A 14402-nucleotide genomic window follows, 5' to 3' on the forward strand; every position below is an offset into this window, starting at 1 on the left:
ATGATGGCTTCATCTACGGCGTGAGAAGGTCTTCCAGCAACCAGCAGAGGGTCGTGGGTTTTTCCCGGGCTCTGCCGAGTTTCCTCCCAACACAGTGCTGGCCGCCGCCGTATAAGTGAAATACACTTGAGTACGGCGTAAAACACCAATCAGACAAAGGAAATAAATAAGTGAATAAAACAGAATCATTTGCATTCTTTAGATAGAGAGAATGCATATGTAGAAAGTATCATTAGAAACAAAGGCTTTTGCCTTCTCTACCTCATCACGGTGACCTCGGTGACGTTCAAGATTTCCATAACGGTACAAAATTTGCTAACTTGCTAACGGTGGAAAATGTAGTGACCACCGTAAGGTGTATGGTTAGATGTGTGTACTGTCCCTCCCCTCTCTCTCCCCCCCCCCCCCCCAAATAAGACATAGGAATAATATAACATATAATAAAGGTTAAATTAGCGCCAGGTAAACAACAGACAATTTCAAAGCTTTTGCCAAAAAGTTGTTAGATGAAATGTGGTTTGTAGCAGTCAGATACATCATTATTCAATGTATTTCTCCTAATGTTTAGTATATCAAAAATTCGCTTTCAAAAGCACACAAAGGCCATGAAATGATACGTTCGATTACTACGTTTAAGTTTTTCTAATAAGAAATTAATCAAATTTTTACAAGAAATTCTAAAGTGGCAAAAAATGGTGGAAGAATCGGCCGGAAACAGGCGAAATGTGTATATTGAAGAATGCTAATCTTAAGGTGAAATACAGTACTTCAGATTTGCGCAGTATTAATATATATTATTCTGTGAGTCGAAAACCAACGTGCTCAAGAAGAAATGCAACATTGCTGTGAGTTTACGTGTGGATTGTATATAAAGCAAAGTTTATATTGAAACAGAAATACAAGGGTGTTGTCGTGAAGAGAACTAAATGTAGAGTTCTTTGCAAAGACCGGACGCATAAAGCCCCTTGCGCAGTGTTAGCAACCGGTATTAGGTTAGGAATGAAGATATAAGAAACGGGGTCTATTCCACTTTACGCCAAATTTGACCTTTATATTGAAAACACCATTGTGCAGTATTACAAGATGTAAAAATGAATGACAGTTCACTTATTGCAATAGGGTACTCTGTTCGTGCGGCAATGCTTGTGAGATTTATTTTTACAATGTTCATTATCACACTTAACTACTTCCTATCATAGATTTTGAAATGAAACTTAGCCTGTATTAGAGGCCTCTATGAACCCGATATGGTAAGCATGCAGGCGTGGCGCATGACCCAAGAGCCTTCCACCAATGCGACCACTGTGAGTTCAAGTTCAGGTCATGCTGGCTTCCTCTCCTGTCGTACGTGGGAAGTTCTGCCCCCAATCTGCGGATGGTCGTGGGTTTCCCCCAGGCTCTGCCCTGCTTCTTCCCACTATAATGCTGGCCTCCGTCGTATAAGTGAAATATTCTTGAGTACGGCATGAAACGCCAATCAAATAAATAAATAATGTTGTGCATGTAGACTTTGGAACCATATTCTAGAATTATACCTGCTCAATATACAACATGTATAGTCGACTGCGCAGGTCAAGATGTGAATAAATATGCAGAAGTATTTGTCAGGCATTGTAAAGAAAATAGTATGTGGTCATATAATTAAAGTCGTACCGCTACAAAATATTGAAAATAAACTACAGGTACACTTTATAGTTTACTTGTGTCCTTTTCTTGTGTTGAAATGCTGGATGTCAATGAAAAGCCACCTTTGTAGATTTCCCAAAGCTTTAGGTTAGAAGTCTCTGGTCACGATTCCACCATATATGGATTTCTTACTCCTCACTGAAGAATGGTCTGCAATAAATTTCATTGACATGAAATGGGAATTCCCGTATGATGCATTTGGGTGTGAAATTTACCTAAAGCCAAAATACTCTTTTCAGCGGGCTCTGCAGTATATCCGATAGACTCATGATCACTGTCAGTTTTCGTTTTCAACAAAATTATTTCGCACTATATGATTATGAACTGCATCCCCACATTTGGAATTCGATCTGCTGGGGATGTAATAGATTTTGACACGAACTGTGTGAACTGAAATCTCTATATCCCTACGAGGCTATTTTTTTTTACCCGAAAGAAGAGGGAATGCAAACTTACTACTTTATGAGCTGACAAAGGACCCTTGGCCAAAGTTTTCGCGTGTTCGAAGAAAAAAAAAACGTTCTTTTTTCAGATAAATGTTCTGGATTTACAGTAAAATTTGCTAAAATGATACAATTATCGAGTTTCATCCCGTGAACAGTGTCTTGTCTCATCACTGAATCCAGCATCCAGAACTTTGTGTGCAGGCTTTACCGTAAAGTTATGTTTGTACATTGCCAATTTCCCTTAATGCTACGTCCTTATTCCTCAGACCATAATGATAAACGGAAACGCTGTCATATGCATGTGTTTATATATTTGATTAGTGTTTTATGCCTTACCTTTCAAACGACGGTGGCCAGCATTATCGTGGAAGGAAACAGGGCAAATCCCGCAGGAAACCCACGGCCAAGCGCAGGTTGCTGAGAGACCTTCCCACGCACGGCCGGAGTAACCGAGCAACATATTCGTGATGTGGACTCTGATCAAGGTATTACCAATGACGAATTCACCTCATCCCGGAACTATAAATGGTCAGTGTAATGGGGACCTGTCAGGACTTTGACGCAATTTTGTTGACGTCCACTTCCTCCTTGTCACCATGATGACGTCACATTGTAAACAGTACGACGATACAGTAGAAATTGATATATTGTAACATTGTGGACGTTGCGCCGCTATCCACTTCTGACTTAACAATGAATCAAGGTCCTGCTTTACACTAGCGCCATTTCACGGGATTAGAACATATGCCGTCATTACTGTCTTATTCTTTATTAGCCGCGGCTAAGCATCTCTACAGGTCGATCTTGTTTGTCTATCTGTCTGTCGATGGGCTGGTTGGTCAAAAAAGTAGGTCGTATAACCTGGACCTCCTATGTTTTAACATGGATCGTTCATTTGACAAAGATCCTGCGTACAAGACGACACGACATCTCGGACTAGCGCTTTTTTTCTTTACATATGTAATTGATTGTTAATTGCTTAAAGCTATCCTCAATACCCTAAGACTATATGGGTCTCTCGGACTTTATTCCCGCCATTTACGAGATCTGTCATTTTACATGTATTTACGTATAGTGAATAAACATTCAGTTCAATACCAGCATTTACGATATTCCTTGTCCATAGCCAGGATTGCACACGCACTTCTGTGGCCAAATAAGTATAGGCCTAAGGTACCAGCGAGCCACATCCGGCTGCTGTCCTTTTCGTTCCTTCTTTCTTTAATTGAATGGTGTTTCATTCAAGAATGTTTCGCTTATACACTTCTTCACGCCGAGCAGCGTTATGGTAGGAGGAAACCAGCCACAGCCCTGGGGAATCTCTGACTATGTATTCACAAGATGCTGGCAAACATTTCCATGCACGTACGACCGGAAAGGAAGCTACATGTAGCATAAACTGGACTTGAATTTACCGCGATCGCGGTGGTGAAAGGAAGACTCCCGTGTAATTGAGTTGTGCTGGTCCCCTTTTCTTTATTGAGAAGGTAAAACATATACATCTTCTATTTATTTATTTATTCATTTGATTGCTATTTTACGCCATACTCAAGAATCTTTCACTTATATGATGGCCAGCATTATGGTAGGGGGAAACCGGACCGAGCCTGGAAAAAACATATGACCATCCGCAGGTTGTTGGAAACCTTCCGCGTGTGGCCGGAGAGGAAGGCAGCGTGAGGTGGGTTTAAACTTCTAAATGACGCCCGACAACTGTACAAACTATTTAGATGGGACTTTTCATATCCTCTATCGGATGTAATATTTTCTGGGTGGTGGTTCTAAGTTATGTTGTTTCTTATAATTAAAATAAACTTTCTTAATCAACTGTCCATTCTTCATCTTAACTGCAACATTCGTTTCTTTAACGTTTTTTCCTACTCTATTATAACCTATTGGTATGTCCGGGTGCAACTCTTCCCAGCGACTCTGGCCATATTGTCTCTTTCCCACCAAGTCTAGAAGTTGTAGCTCTGGTAGAAGCATCACGTGACACACAACTGCAGAGACATTTGTCTCTGGGTTCCACTTGGAGGATGGAATGTAGAATTGGTCTTGCCACTGTCGCCTGTTGTCCAAGCAAAAACTCTTTACGGACCTCAAGATATTTTTGTAAAAGTCCAACTCGTTTTGGAAATCGACGCCTTGCTGGACGATCTCACGGATGAGTTCGTTTTGGAAATGTTCGTAGAATCGGTATTCGGCCAGGGCTACGGCTTTGTGCTTCGTCCTCTGCGGATGACTCCGCGCCCTACGCGGGTTGGAACGGTTAGTGTTTTTACGGATATACAAAATGTCCGTCAATTTCCAGCAGAGTTTTCGCTTCAGGAGAAGCAGAGACTCATCAAGTCTCTCGAGAACGATGATGAAGTCGAATTCCCTCTGTATTTTAGAGATAAACTCTTTAATGGCGGTCGGGTTCGTCCTGTCGCGATCATCGAGCCCGTAATAATACGTCTGTGGATTTGGACGAATGTTTTTACCGAGAGCGTATGTATACGGATCGTCCAAGTATTCGGTCAGTTTGTCGTCTGTGGGTACGTCGTGGAAGTGATAATAATACAGGTAACTCTCCAGCTGCGGCAGAGGTTCTCGAACGATACCGATGAATACGGCATCGCTCGGTAAAATTCTGGCAAACTCTGAGTGATCGTACATCACGTGGTTACACAGAATTTCGTACTTTTTCCCTTGCGGTGGAGGTAAAATTGCCGCATCATTGATCACTCTTGACCGCCCGATATAATTGGCGTACTTCGGCAGGACGAAAGTCAGCCATCGTAAGGTGCCAAACCGGAATAAGATATTCTGGATGGTGCTACTTCCGGCTTTGGGAACTTTCAAGAAAGCGAAATGTGTTTTTTCCCGGCATTCCTCTGTGTTTCCTGTGAATCGGCCATCTTTTTCTAAGATGCTTATATAGTCAGGATTTTGGTTTGAGTCAGTAGTCTGCGAGCCTGTGTATCTATGTTGGATGTACCCGAACAGCAGAATCGTCGCCCCGGCAACAGCGAGAACGACCCGCCACGCAAACCTGGCAACATACACAAAAAGCAAATCGTAAAATATTTTATTTACTTATTTGTTTGATTGGCGTTTTACGCCGTACTCAAAAATATTTCAATTATGTTGGGAGGAAACCCGATAGAGCCCAAGAAAACCCACGACCATTCATAGGTTGCTCACAGATCTTCCCACGTAAAGCCGGAGAGGAAGCCAACATGAGCTGGACTTGAACAAGGGGGTCACCTGGGTCATTGCGCCGTGCTGGCGTGCAAACCCCCTCGGCTAAAATATTTACTCGCCTCTATCAAGTCGATTGAGGTTTTACGCTGTATCCAAGCGTTACATATGACTTACATATATTGTGAGGCTGACATACCAGGTTTATGGATGGAGAGGAAACTTCGTGAAACAATAAAGTGAACTGATGAAAGGTGTATAAAGACGTTTTCTAAATTTTTTTGAAAGAGCCACTGCTGGGTTAATTTGACCTATAAACAGGTTTATGTTAAGAAACACAGACAAGACTGATATTTTTTGCAAGAAACATCGATGTTTCTAGGTGTAAAGATGCATCTAGGCACTTCTATTGTAATTAGCTGACCCATAAACAACAATTTCAACTTGCAGGTACTGTAAACTTAGCGTCTATACAGGATAGCTTGTCCATGGATATAACGCGACCATGCTGTATTTTTCGCCTCGTTCCTGGCGTGTGGATCCATCTGTCTTCCGAAATGGATCCAGATTAGGCCAGGGTTGAGGTCAAGCACTTGGGCTTCGAGATCACAGTCTTCGCCTTACATGGACCAACATACACCCGTGACTGTCGCAGATTTTTACAAGCCCTTGATGGTGTTTTAAGCGATTCTAGCACTAACGTTTTACTGATCGGGGACTTCATTTGCGTTTTAGATCCTCGTCAAGATAAGCGAAGGACGGCCCCTGTAGTTCCCGACTCGTCTACGAGCCCTTTCAGCGCACTATTAAAGACTACGTTCTGTTTCAGACAGCTTTAGGGTCCTTCCTCCTGATGCCCTAGAATACACGTGGACATCGCCAACGAGTCCTACCCTTCCCATTTGGATACAGTGTATTGTACTAAATATCTCATGGCACATTTAGTGCGTGCAGGTCATGAGCCGACAGCAATGTCGCACCTATGGTGGCAGTTGAATTTGATTCGGGGAATTGGGTGGAGAAGGTTCTGGAAACTAAACTTGGGTTTCTGAAGGAAGATGAGTTCCATGAAGGCACGAGGGAGTTCTTTTCCTCCTGGCTGTAAGAGAAGCGCTTTTTTAATACTGTTGTTGGTGTTTGGGAGGTGGGCAAAGCTGGCTTTAAACGGATAGCAATATCGTATGGTTGGGCCTGGGCACGCTGTCACAGGTGGGCCAAGCGCAAACTGCTGAAATCTTACAATGCCATCTCTGAAAGAGTAAGTAATGGTGAGACCCATGTAGTAGACCTGCTTGAACGTTTAACAAGTAAAGTGCATCCCCTTCCAGCAGTAGGCGTACAAAGTCACAGGAGTGCGAATTAAATGGCAGTTGGAAGGTGAGAGCCCCACCCTTTACTTTTGCTCCCTAGAAAAGTTTCGCGGGGTGGAAAAGTTTACAAGCTGCAGCCTCCCAGTGGAGATACTATCAGTTCCACTGACGAATTGCATAAGGCGGCTCGTTCATTCTATGCTGGTCTAGTTTGGCCTGGAGGGGTCGATAGGCAGTTAGTAGGCGAACTGCTGTTCAAAACTGATAGGCGATTGTCCCATAAGGGTGCAGTAGCATGTGATGAGGCCTTCTCCCTGGAGGGGCTTCGTACAGCTGCTATGTCGATGATTTAAACAATTCACCGGAGGTTGATGGGCCCCACTAGAATTCCTGTTGACTTTCTGGAATAGTTTAGGTCCCATCTTCTCGGACGTAGCAAACGAGGCATATGCCAGTAGTATACTGATTGATTCCATAGATGAGTCTTTGGTTCGCCTTATCCACAAGAGGGACAACAAAGAGGATCTCAAAAATTGGCGCCCTATATCGCTTCTTTGACTACAACATTATTACAAAGGCCTTGACCCGTACACTGAGTTTTGTAATGGAGAGACTAGTTCACAGTCACCAAGCTTGTTTTGGGCCTGGTCGGTAGATATTGACCAATAGCTTTCTGATGCGTGACCTTATTGAACTTGTTGAGCGTGAGAGCATTGAGGCTACCAAAATGCTGTGATGACAACACAGCATTTTGAGTAATTCTAAACCAGTGACGTCTAATACATTGTAGTTTACATCCCGGCATATTTTTTTCCTAAGTCTGCTTAAGCCGCGGTGCTTCTGAAAAAAATTAAATTGCTGGGTTTATAACAGGACCTCGGGGATTCGGTCTCTCAGAATTGGAAGTCGAAAGTGGAAAAGGTGGGCACCACATAGGAGGGATGGGCAAACAGATCTCTAAGCGTTATGGGACAAGTCAATGTTATTGAACTTGCTGGCCATGTCTAAACTTACGTTGACACAGTGTTTGAGTTGTCGGCCGAGGCGGGTCAAAGCCTAAATGAGCTTTCCAGTGATTTCCTGTGGTAGGGGAAGAAACCTCAGGTGTCTCAGGCGGTTTGTTTCTCCCCCAAGTCGGTGGGTTAAGATCCGATCGTGGGATCCGATCGTGGGATCCGACGTTTGATCCGATCGCTGAAGTTGGCCTTATTGGACAAACTTTTGTCATGTCAAGGCCGATGGGCTCAAGTTGGAAGATCCTTATTTAACCGGTATCTTAGATCTTCCAACATCCTTTCTCTGATCGATCTGGGCAAGTTTCCAGTTTCTTGCCCGAGTGGTTCCAGGGTACGGTTCAGAGTGTTAAAGCTGGCCAGGTCTGTTAGGTCTCCGGGCTATTGGGATCAGGCGCTGGAGTAGCCTTTGTACAACAACGGATTTACAGTTGAGTGACAGGACAAGGCTTTGGTTCCGAGCTGCCTGGCCGATCGTTGCTGACTGCTGATGCGGAGATTCGATGTTGGACATCCTTGGGCTTGTCCGCACAGTCTTTGATTAGAGTATCAACTGGGGCGAGTTAATTTGCTACGATCCGCACAGTCATTCCCGTGGAGTGGTTTCGGCTGGCAAATGCCGCCAGGGACTGTCAGGCGGGCATAACTATAGGACGGCATGAAGTACATCTCTTGTGCACTAAGAGATGGTATTCCTTGCTGCTGGAGGGCACTGATGTGACACCTGCAGGCATCCTGCGTTGGGAGCAGCTGGGAGCAGCCCAACTCGTGGGTTCATTTATTTCAAAGGTTGTGGGCCGCCAAGGTAAACAATAAAAGCAAGTTTGGAAATATGGAAGAGGCCTTACTGACGGGTTTTCTGGGGCGCCCATTGGTTTCTGGTGCTAGAGAATGTCCTTTGGGCAGAGTTTTTCCAGGGATTCTGAATTCGGGAACGCGACCGTTCTCAGCAGCGGTACCATCTGGAAGCATGGGTACAATGTTGAATCAAGCCAGTGTTATCGTGACCCTTTTCAAGAGTGCTTTGTGTCTGAACTTGTTGACACAGTTTGAACGACACAGAAGGGAAGGAAATCTGTCTGATTTTGAGTCGGTCCGTTGTAGGAATTGTATTGGCCATTATCCGGGACAGCAGAATTGTCGTGCGCCTTTAGTTGCTCATTTGGTTGTTTAAAAATTGTCCATTTAGTTTTAAATCGTTCGTTTCTGTCTCTGTCTATTTACTGGCAGCCTGGACTTGTTGATAAGCGTAGGCATATTTTTATACCGTAAATACTGAATAAAGAATTCAAAGGCGAAGGGCACACTTCCACAGAGACAATTAAATAGTGTCCAACATGGCAACGAATACAAAAGTATCTGCTTCTGTCTGCGACAGATCACCAAAAACCTGACAGCTGTAATTCAAGAGACATAAAAAGTGTCGCTAAATAAATACATACTATGTGAAAATATTACCACTAAATGTTTCAGCTGAAACAGAGATATTGTTTACTTATTTATTTACTTGAGTGCATGGTCATTGACATGCTTACATTAACAAAAATAATCTGTTAATACTCGGAGAAAGTCTGTTGTCTGAGTAATGAGAGAATGCATTATGTTATTATAATATAATATTGTGTCATATTCAACACAGTATCTTGTTAGTCTAGTAGAATCTTTATGTTGAATTAATAAAACATTATGTGCTTTATTTAACAGAATATTTTAACAGAATAAAAGCACGTTGTAATAGCAGAATACATTCTAGCATCCCTCAGACAACAGATTTTCTGTTAAAATTAACAGATTAATCTTTTGAGTGTATTTCACTTATGCAATGATAGTCACGTGTAATATACAGATTTGTACCCACAGGGAACGGGAGTGTGTACATGTCATGTTGGTAAAGGGATACTGAACTGTCGCCGATGACCTGAGTGAGACATAGGCGAGCCCAAGCTAAATCTGGGTTTAGGTGAAATTCAGATAATGTAGAATTTATTCATGCATGACTAATGATTTAACCCAGGAAACCCAATGTCCACTTATCAGTGAGTCAGCCTAATTTCCGTGTCCCTTTAAAGGCAAGTGATCTCCGATTTCGAGTGTCATGCAAGCTGAACGATTCAGAGGTGGGGAAATCTGTGAGATTCCAATCATGTCTCACGCTGGGATTGAACCATGCACACGTCACGTCAGGTGTCTGCGCAGTTGGAGGAGAAACCTCATCAGAAGCACGCCGCGACGAACTGCCTCCCGTCCACCCCATTAAACGGAGTGGGGGGGGGGGGGGGGGGGGAGGGAGTTTCTACCACAAACGAGCGCATAGTTAGATACCGCATTTTCTTCAAGGACGTCATGGTGAACAGCCTGCGTGAGGATCATAGCTGGATTTTATACTCAAAATGTGTTATGTTTCGGAATTTCTGTCAGTTGTTTTCCTTCGTGACATACGGATTAATTAAACACGCATGAAAGAAGCATGTTTTCACAACAAACAATGAGGAAAAATTATCTTTGAAATGTTTTCTTTTGTCTGCTTGTTTTTTTGTAAACATGTGTACGCGTCACCTTGCGAGTTGTATTTTCTGAGTTCTGATGTGGTTTATTTGAATTATAGCACGATTCGTTTGTTGTACTTTATGTGCTAAACCGCGTTTGATAATGTTTGTAAGGTCAGGGAGGCAAACATTAAATATGTACGTTAAAGCACGCAATGTTGTGGGTCATAGAATGTGCGTAATTCCCATATAAAATTTAAATTAGAAATGAAGAAAAAAAAACAAAATTAAAAATAAAAGAACAATGGTTTTATGATGCCACTTTTAGTTTGAAGAACATCTGAAAACACTCTCCTCTCCGGCCTTACGTGGGAAGGCCTGCAGCAACCTGCGGATGGTCGTGGGCTTCCCCGGGCTTTCCGCGGTTTCCTCCCACCATAATGCTGGGCGCCGTCGTATAAGTGAAATATTCTTGAATGCGGCGTAAAACACCAATCAAATAAAATAAATGAATTGAAAACACTGTTCCAAAAAAAACCATTTTTTTTGGTTCGTTTTTTTTTCATGTAGACCCGATGCCGTACCATCCGAAAACGTCATTAGAAAATAGGTTTTTCAACACCGAATTAAATCGAGAACGGTTTGAGTGAAACACGAACTCACGACATGTGTGGTGTCCTTCCACACATCTAGGTCTGCCTATAGTACATTGTAGAATCATTCAGAAATCAGGCTTTCTGTTAAATTTAACAGATTACTTTTTGAGAGCATATATACGGTCAGTTCCTCAGGTGATTCCCTTGTTTCGAATGGTGGAGGTCCGGGGCGTATGTAATGGCGGAGTGGATGTATGTAATGGCGGAGTGCTTTTATGTAATGGCGGAGTGCTTGTATGTAATGGCTAAGTGGTTGTATGGAATGGCTGAGTGGTTGTATGTAATGGCGAAGTGCTTGTATGTAATGGCTAAGTGGTTGATTAGCTAATGTGTGTTTTTAGACGCGAAACGCACCTACCCGGGCTCTGCCCGTTTTCTTCCCACCATAATACTGACCGACGTCGTATAGGTGACACATTCTCAAATAAATAAATCAATAAATAAACAATCGCTAGTCAACACAAGACGAGTTGATTAGATCCCTGCATCCGACGAAGCATCCCGAGATTCCTCTGTCTTCACTGTTCTGTGGACCTTCGTAATAAAAGTTGTCGGGGACGCACGTATGGCTCTTGGGATGCGCCATGGTCTTAAATAATTTACCGATTCATATGATTGTTGCTTAACGCCATATTGGTCTTTATCATAGTTCACCGGACATCGTAAGGTTTTCTTCTACCTGTGTACTGAGCATGGGGTTATATTAAACGACAATATAATAAATGAACGTGATATACAATCTGAACGAGCTCATGGTGAAAATGGTATGTCACGCATTGTAAAGTTCGTCAGTTACTTGTCAAGAGTTGGTGGTTTACTTCGGATACTTCGGTTTCATGTTTCCATTAAAACTGGCCACCGTCTTGAACACCGCGTACAACCCTAACCAAAAATAATTGACGTCCAGTGAGGGTTAGGGTTGTACGCGGTGTTCAAGACGGTGGCCAGTTTTAATGGAAACATGAAACCGAAGTATCCGAAGTTTGATTATCATCTCACGATATATTTAAAACTCTTAAACTTTCAAATTCCATACAGTTCTGTCCTGGAATCGCGTACAACTGTCCTTAGCGACAGACTAGATTTACTCATATCGTCAACACTCGTTAAATTTACCGGCTTTATAATCTCACTATTATTTACTGCACCCGTATAACTCTCTGTCCAGATTTGCACATGTGTTTATACGTGAAAAATTCACTGACGTCCAACTAAGGTAGGCAAATTAGAAGCGCTGGGGACAATAAAAGTTTATATACGCTCTGCAGGGGCGACGTTTTCCTGACATTATCTCAGTTTCATCTCCACGCTCTGACTGCTTATGCAGACTTGGTGACAATTCATGTGATTGGTGACAATTTAAGTGATCGGTGACTCTCGTATGAACGTTTGCGCAGTCTAACGACTTGGAACATATGGGAAAGTTCGTCAGTAACTTAGCAAAGGTGGGTGGTTTATGCCGGGCACTCAAGGTCCCTCCACTGATAAATCTGACCACAATCGCATAAGTGAGAAAACAGTATGGCGTTGAACAGTGAACAGATAAATAATCAGTTCCTAGTAAGTTAACCGATGACGTCATTTCTGAATATTTTCGACCATTAGACGGAAAATTATTAACAAATATAAAACATGCCGCAAAACTGAAAAACAAAAAATGGCATATTTTTCTTAATTTTCCCCTACAACTATGCATATTCTTTGTTCACCTTCTCAAGTATCCCTCAGGCTTTCAGCACGTTGCCCTCTTTAGCTCAGTCTAATTTTGATTGTCGTGTAAAGATTGAATATTGCGAGTATAGACACATAACATCGTCTGAATCCAATAATATTAAAAATATTAATAATACTTCTATACACGTTTATGTATACATACCTCATGGTTCTTCAGGTACATGGCAAACCGTCTAGATTTAAATCTGACTCCATAATGGCCGTATAGCGAATAAACCGAGCAACCTAATACAGACTAAGCATTCATTGCGACTTGCTCTAGAAAGACGGCCTCACAAATAGGGTTCACCGTACATGATAAAAACGACCGTGGCTACAGTACTGAACTGGCTGTATAGCCTGTGTTTAACCAGCACACGGCATACACGAGTTGATTGCCTGCTCTCAAAAACTGACAAAGAAATTCCACTGCCTCAGACATTTGTATTTGTTAAATTTCCTAACGTCACCTTTCACTGCAGTGATCGAATCCTAGCCTCATAGCTGGGTGTCGTCTGTCGTTTCCAGGTGTAACGTAAGTCTGCGTACAAAGTCTACATCGTGCTGACGATGTATAGGCCCATAGTCAGTCATGGGGAACACATCTCTGAGAACATTGCCTTAAGCGTCCAATAAGCGTATGGGGTCTGGCATAAACACCTGTTCAATAAGTCAGCTTTCCTCCCGTGTGCTGCCAGCTTATCGGCCCGGTGTATGTCCCTATTCAATAAGACAGGTCATTCCCCACTACCGTCGTCATTCACTGTTCAAACAAATCTTTGTCCTTGTTTGAATGGAATGCCACTTTTTATACCATCCGCCAGTCCTATATGTACAGAGGGTAACAGCATATATACGGCTGTCCCGTAGATAAAGACACCAGAGAGGCCTCGACAAGGCGGAACTGCAGGCCTCGGTGCACTCAGACAGCACAAAGGGCCATCCCCTTCATAGACCAATATATATGACCGTCCCTGTCAATCTAACCCCATTCACAGAAAAAACCGGTTTTTGAGGTACTGGAATAAGACGGTCTGCAAATAAACAGGTCATATATTTTCTATCATTCTATCATTCATTTTTTTTTCGATTTGAACATTAAACTGTACGATCTCCTTTTGAACTTTCGTCGTCTACAAACTGCCAACTCTTCACTTTTCTACATTTTACATTTTTTTGTGTGTGTCGTAATTTATATATCTTATATTTATACGTATGCGGTATATCACTGAGTATATTATATATTCCTCAAAATAAAAGACAAAAAAATTATCACAATCTTGCAGTTGTTATACCAATATACATATCTCCCAGAATAAGATACAATACCACGGAGAACACAAGAACAAGTGTTTCCTGCCAAACTAATTAATTTCTCTTTTTTTAACTTCACAACAGCATTCTATTGTAACAAGAATTATATTTTCGTTTCCGGAAGTGACCACTAATCAGGGGGCCAAATCGATAAAAACAGTCAAACAATAAGGCATTTGTCAAACGTTAACCGATTTTTTGTTTGGATACAAAGCGGGTTTATTATTCTGTGTGTAAGTATATATGTCCTATAGCATACTTTTCCCACTAGATTATGTGTTTACATGTACTTGCAAGTTGTATTTAACCTATAGCTTCCTGCGTTAGTTCAGTCATATCATGAACGTGACTTCTTAATTGTAGGCGCGGCGCAATGACCCAGCAGCCTCTTACCAATACGGTTGTTGTGGATTCAAGTCCAGCTCATGCTGGCGTACGTGGGAAGGCTTCTGAGCAACCTGTGGATGGTCGTGGGTTTCCCCAGAGCTCTACACAGTGTCCTCCCACCGTCGTAATGCTGGCCGCCGTCGTATAAGTGAAATATTCTTGAGTATGGCGTACAACACCAATTAAATAAATAAATAATTGTACGGCA

General features: G+C 42.3%; 1 protein-coding gene across 2 annotated transcripts; it reads right to left on the reverse strand.

Moving 5' to 3' along the window:
- Positions 1-3635: 3635 nt before the first annotated feature.
- On the reverse strand, positions 3636-13189 carry LOC135479133 (galactosylceramide sulfotransferase-like). 2 transcript variants are annotated; one of them, XM_064758884.1, is made up of 2 exons: positions 12964-13189; positions 3636-5166 (listed from the first exon to the last, which is right to left on the reverse strand). In XM_064758884.1, exons 1-2 carry the CDS (start codon positions 12993-12995, stop codon positions 3882-3884), a joined length of 1317 nt encoding a protein of 438 aa, XP_064614954.1. In that variant the 5' UTR covers positions 12996-13189; the 3' UTR covers positions 3636-3881. The 2 variants fall into 2 exon arrangements, with proteins under 2 accessions (XP_064614954.1, XP_064614955.1); XM_064758885.1 differs by having other exon boundaries at positions 12657-13189.
- Positions 13190-14402: the final 1213 nt, after the last annotated feature.

Source organism: Liolophura sinensis, chromosome 12 (assembly GCF_032854445.1).
Source record: "Liolophura sinensis isolate JHLJ2023 chromosome 12, CUHK_Ljap_v2, whole genome shotgun sequence".
NCBI lineage: Eukaryota > Metazoa > Mollusca > Polyplacophora > Chitonida > Chitonidae > Liolophura > Liolophura sinensis.

Coding starts and splice junctions, on each gene's coding strand:
- LOC135479133 (XM_064758884.1), bottom strand. CDS start 12,995: ATGAGGCTAGGATTCGATCACTGCAGTGAAAG. Junction 5,167..12,963: donor TTCGATCACTGCAGTGAAAG/GTGACGTTAGGA, acceptor GTATGTTGCCAG/GTTTGCGTGGCGGGTCGTTC.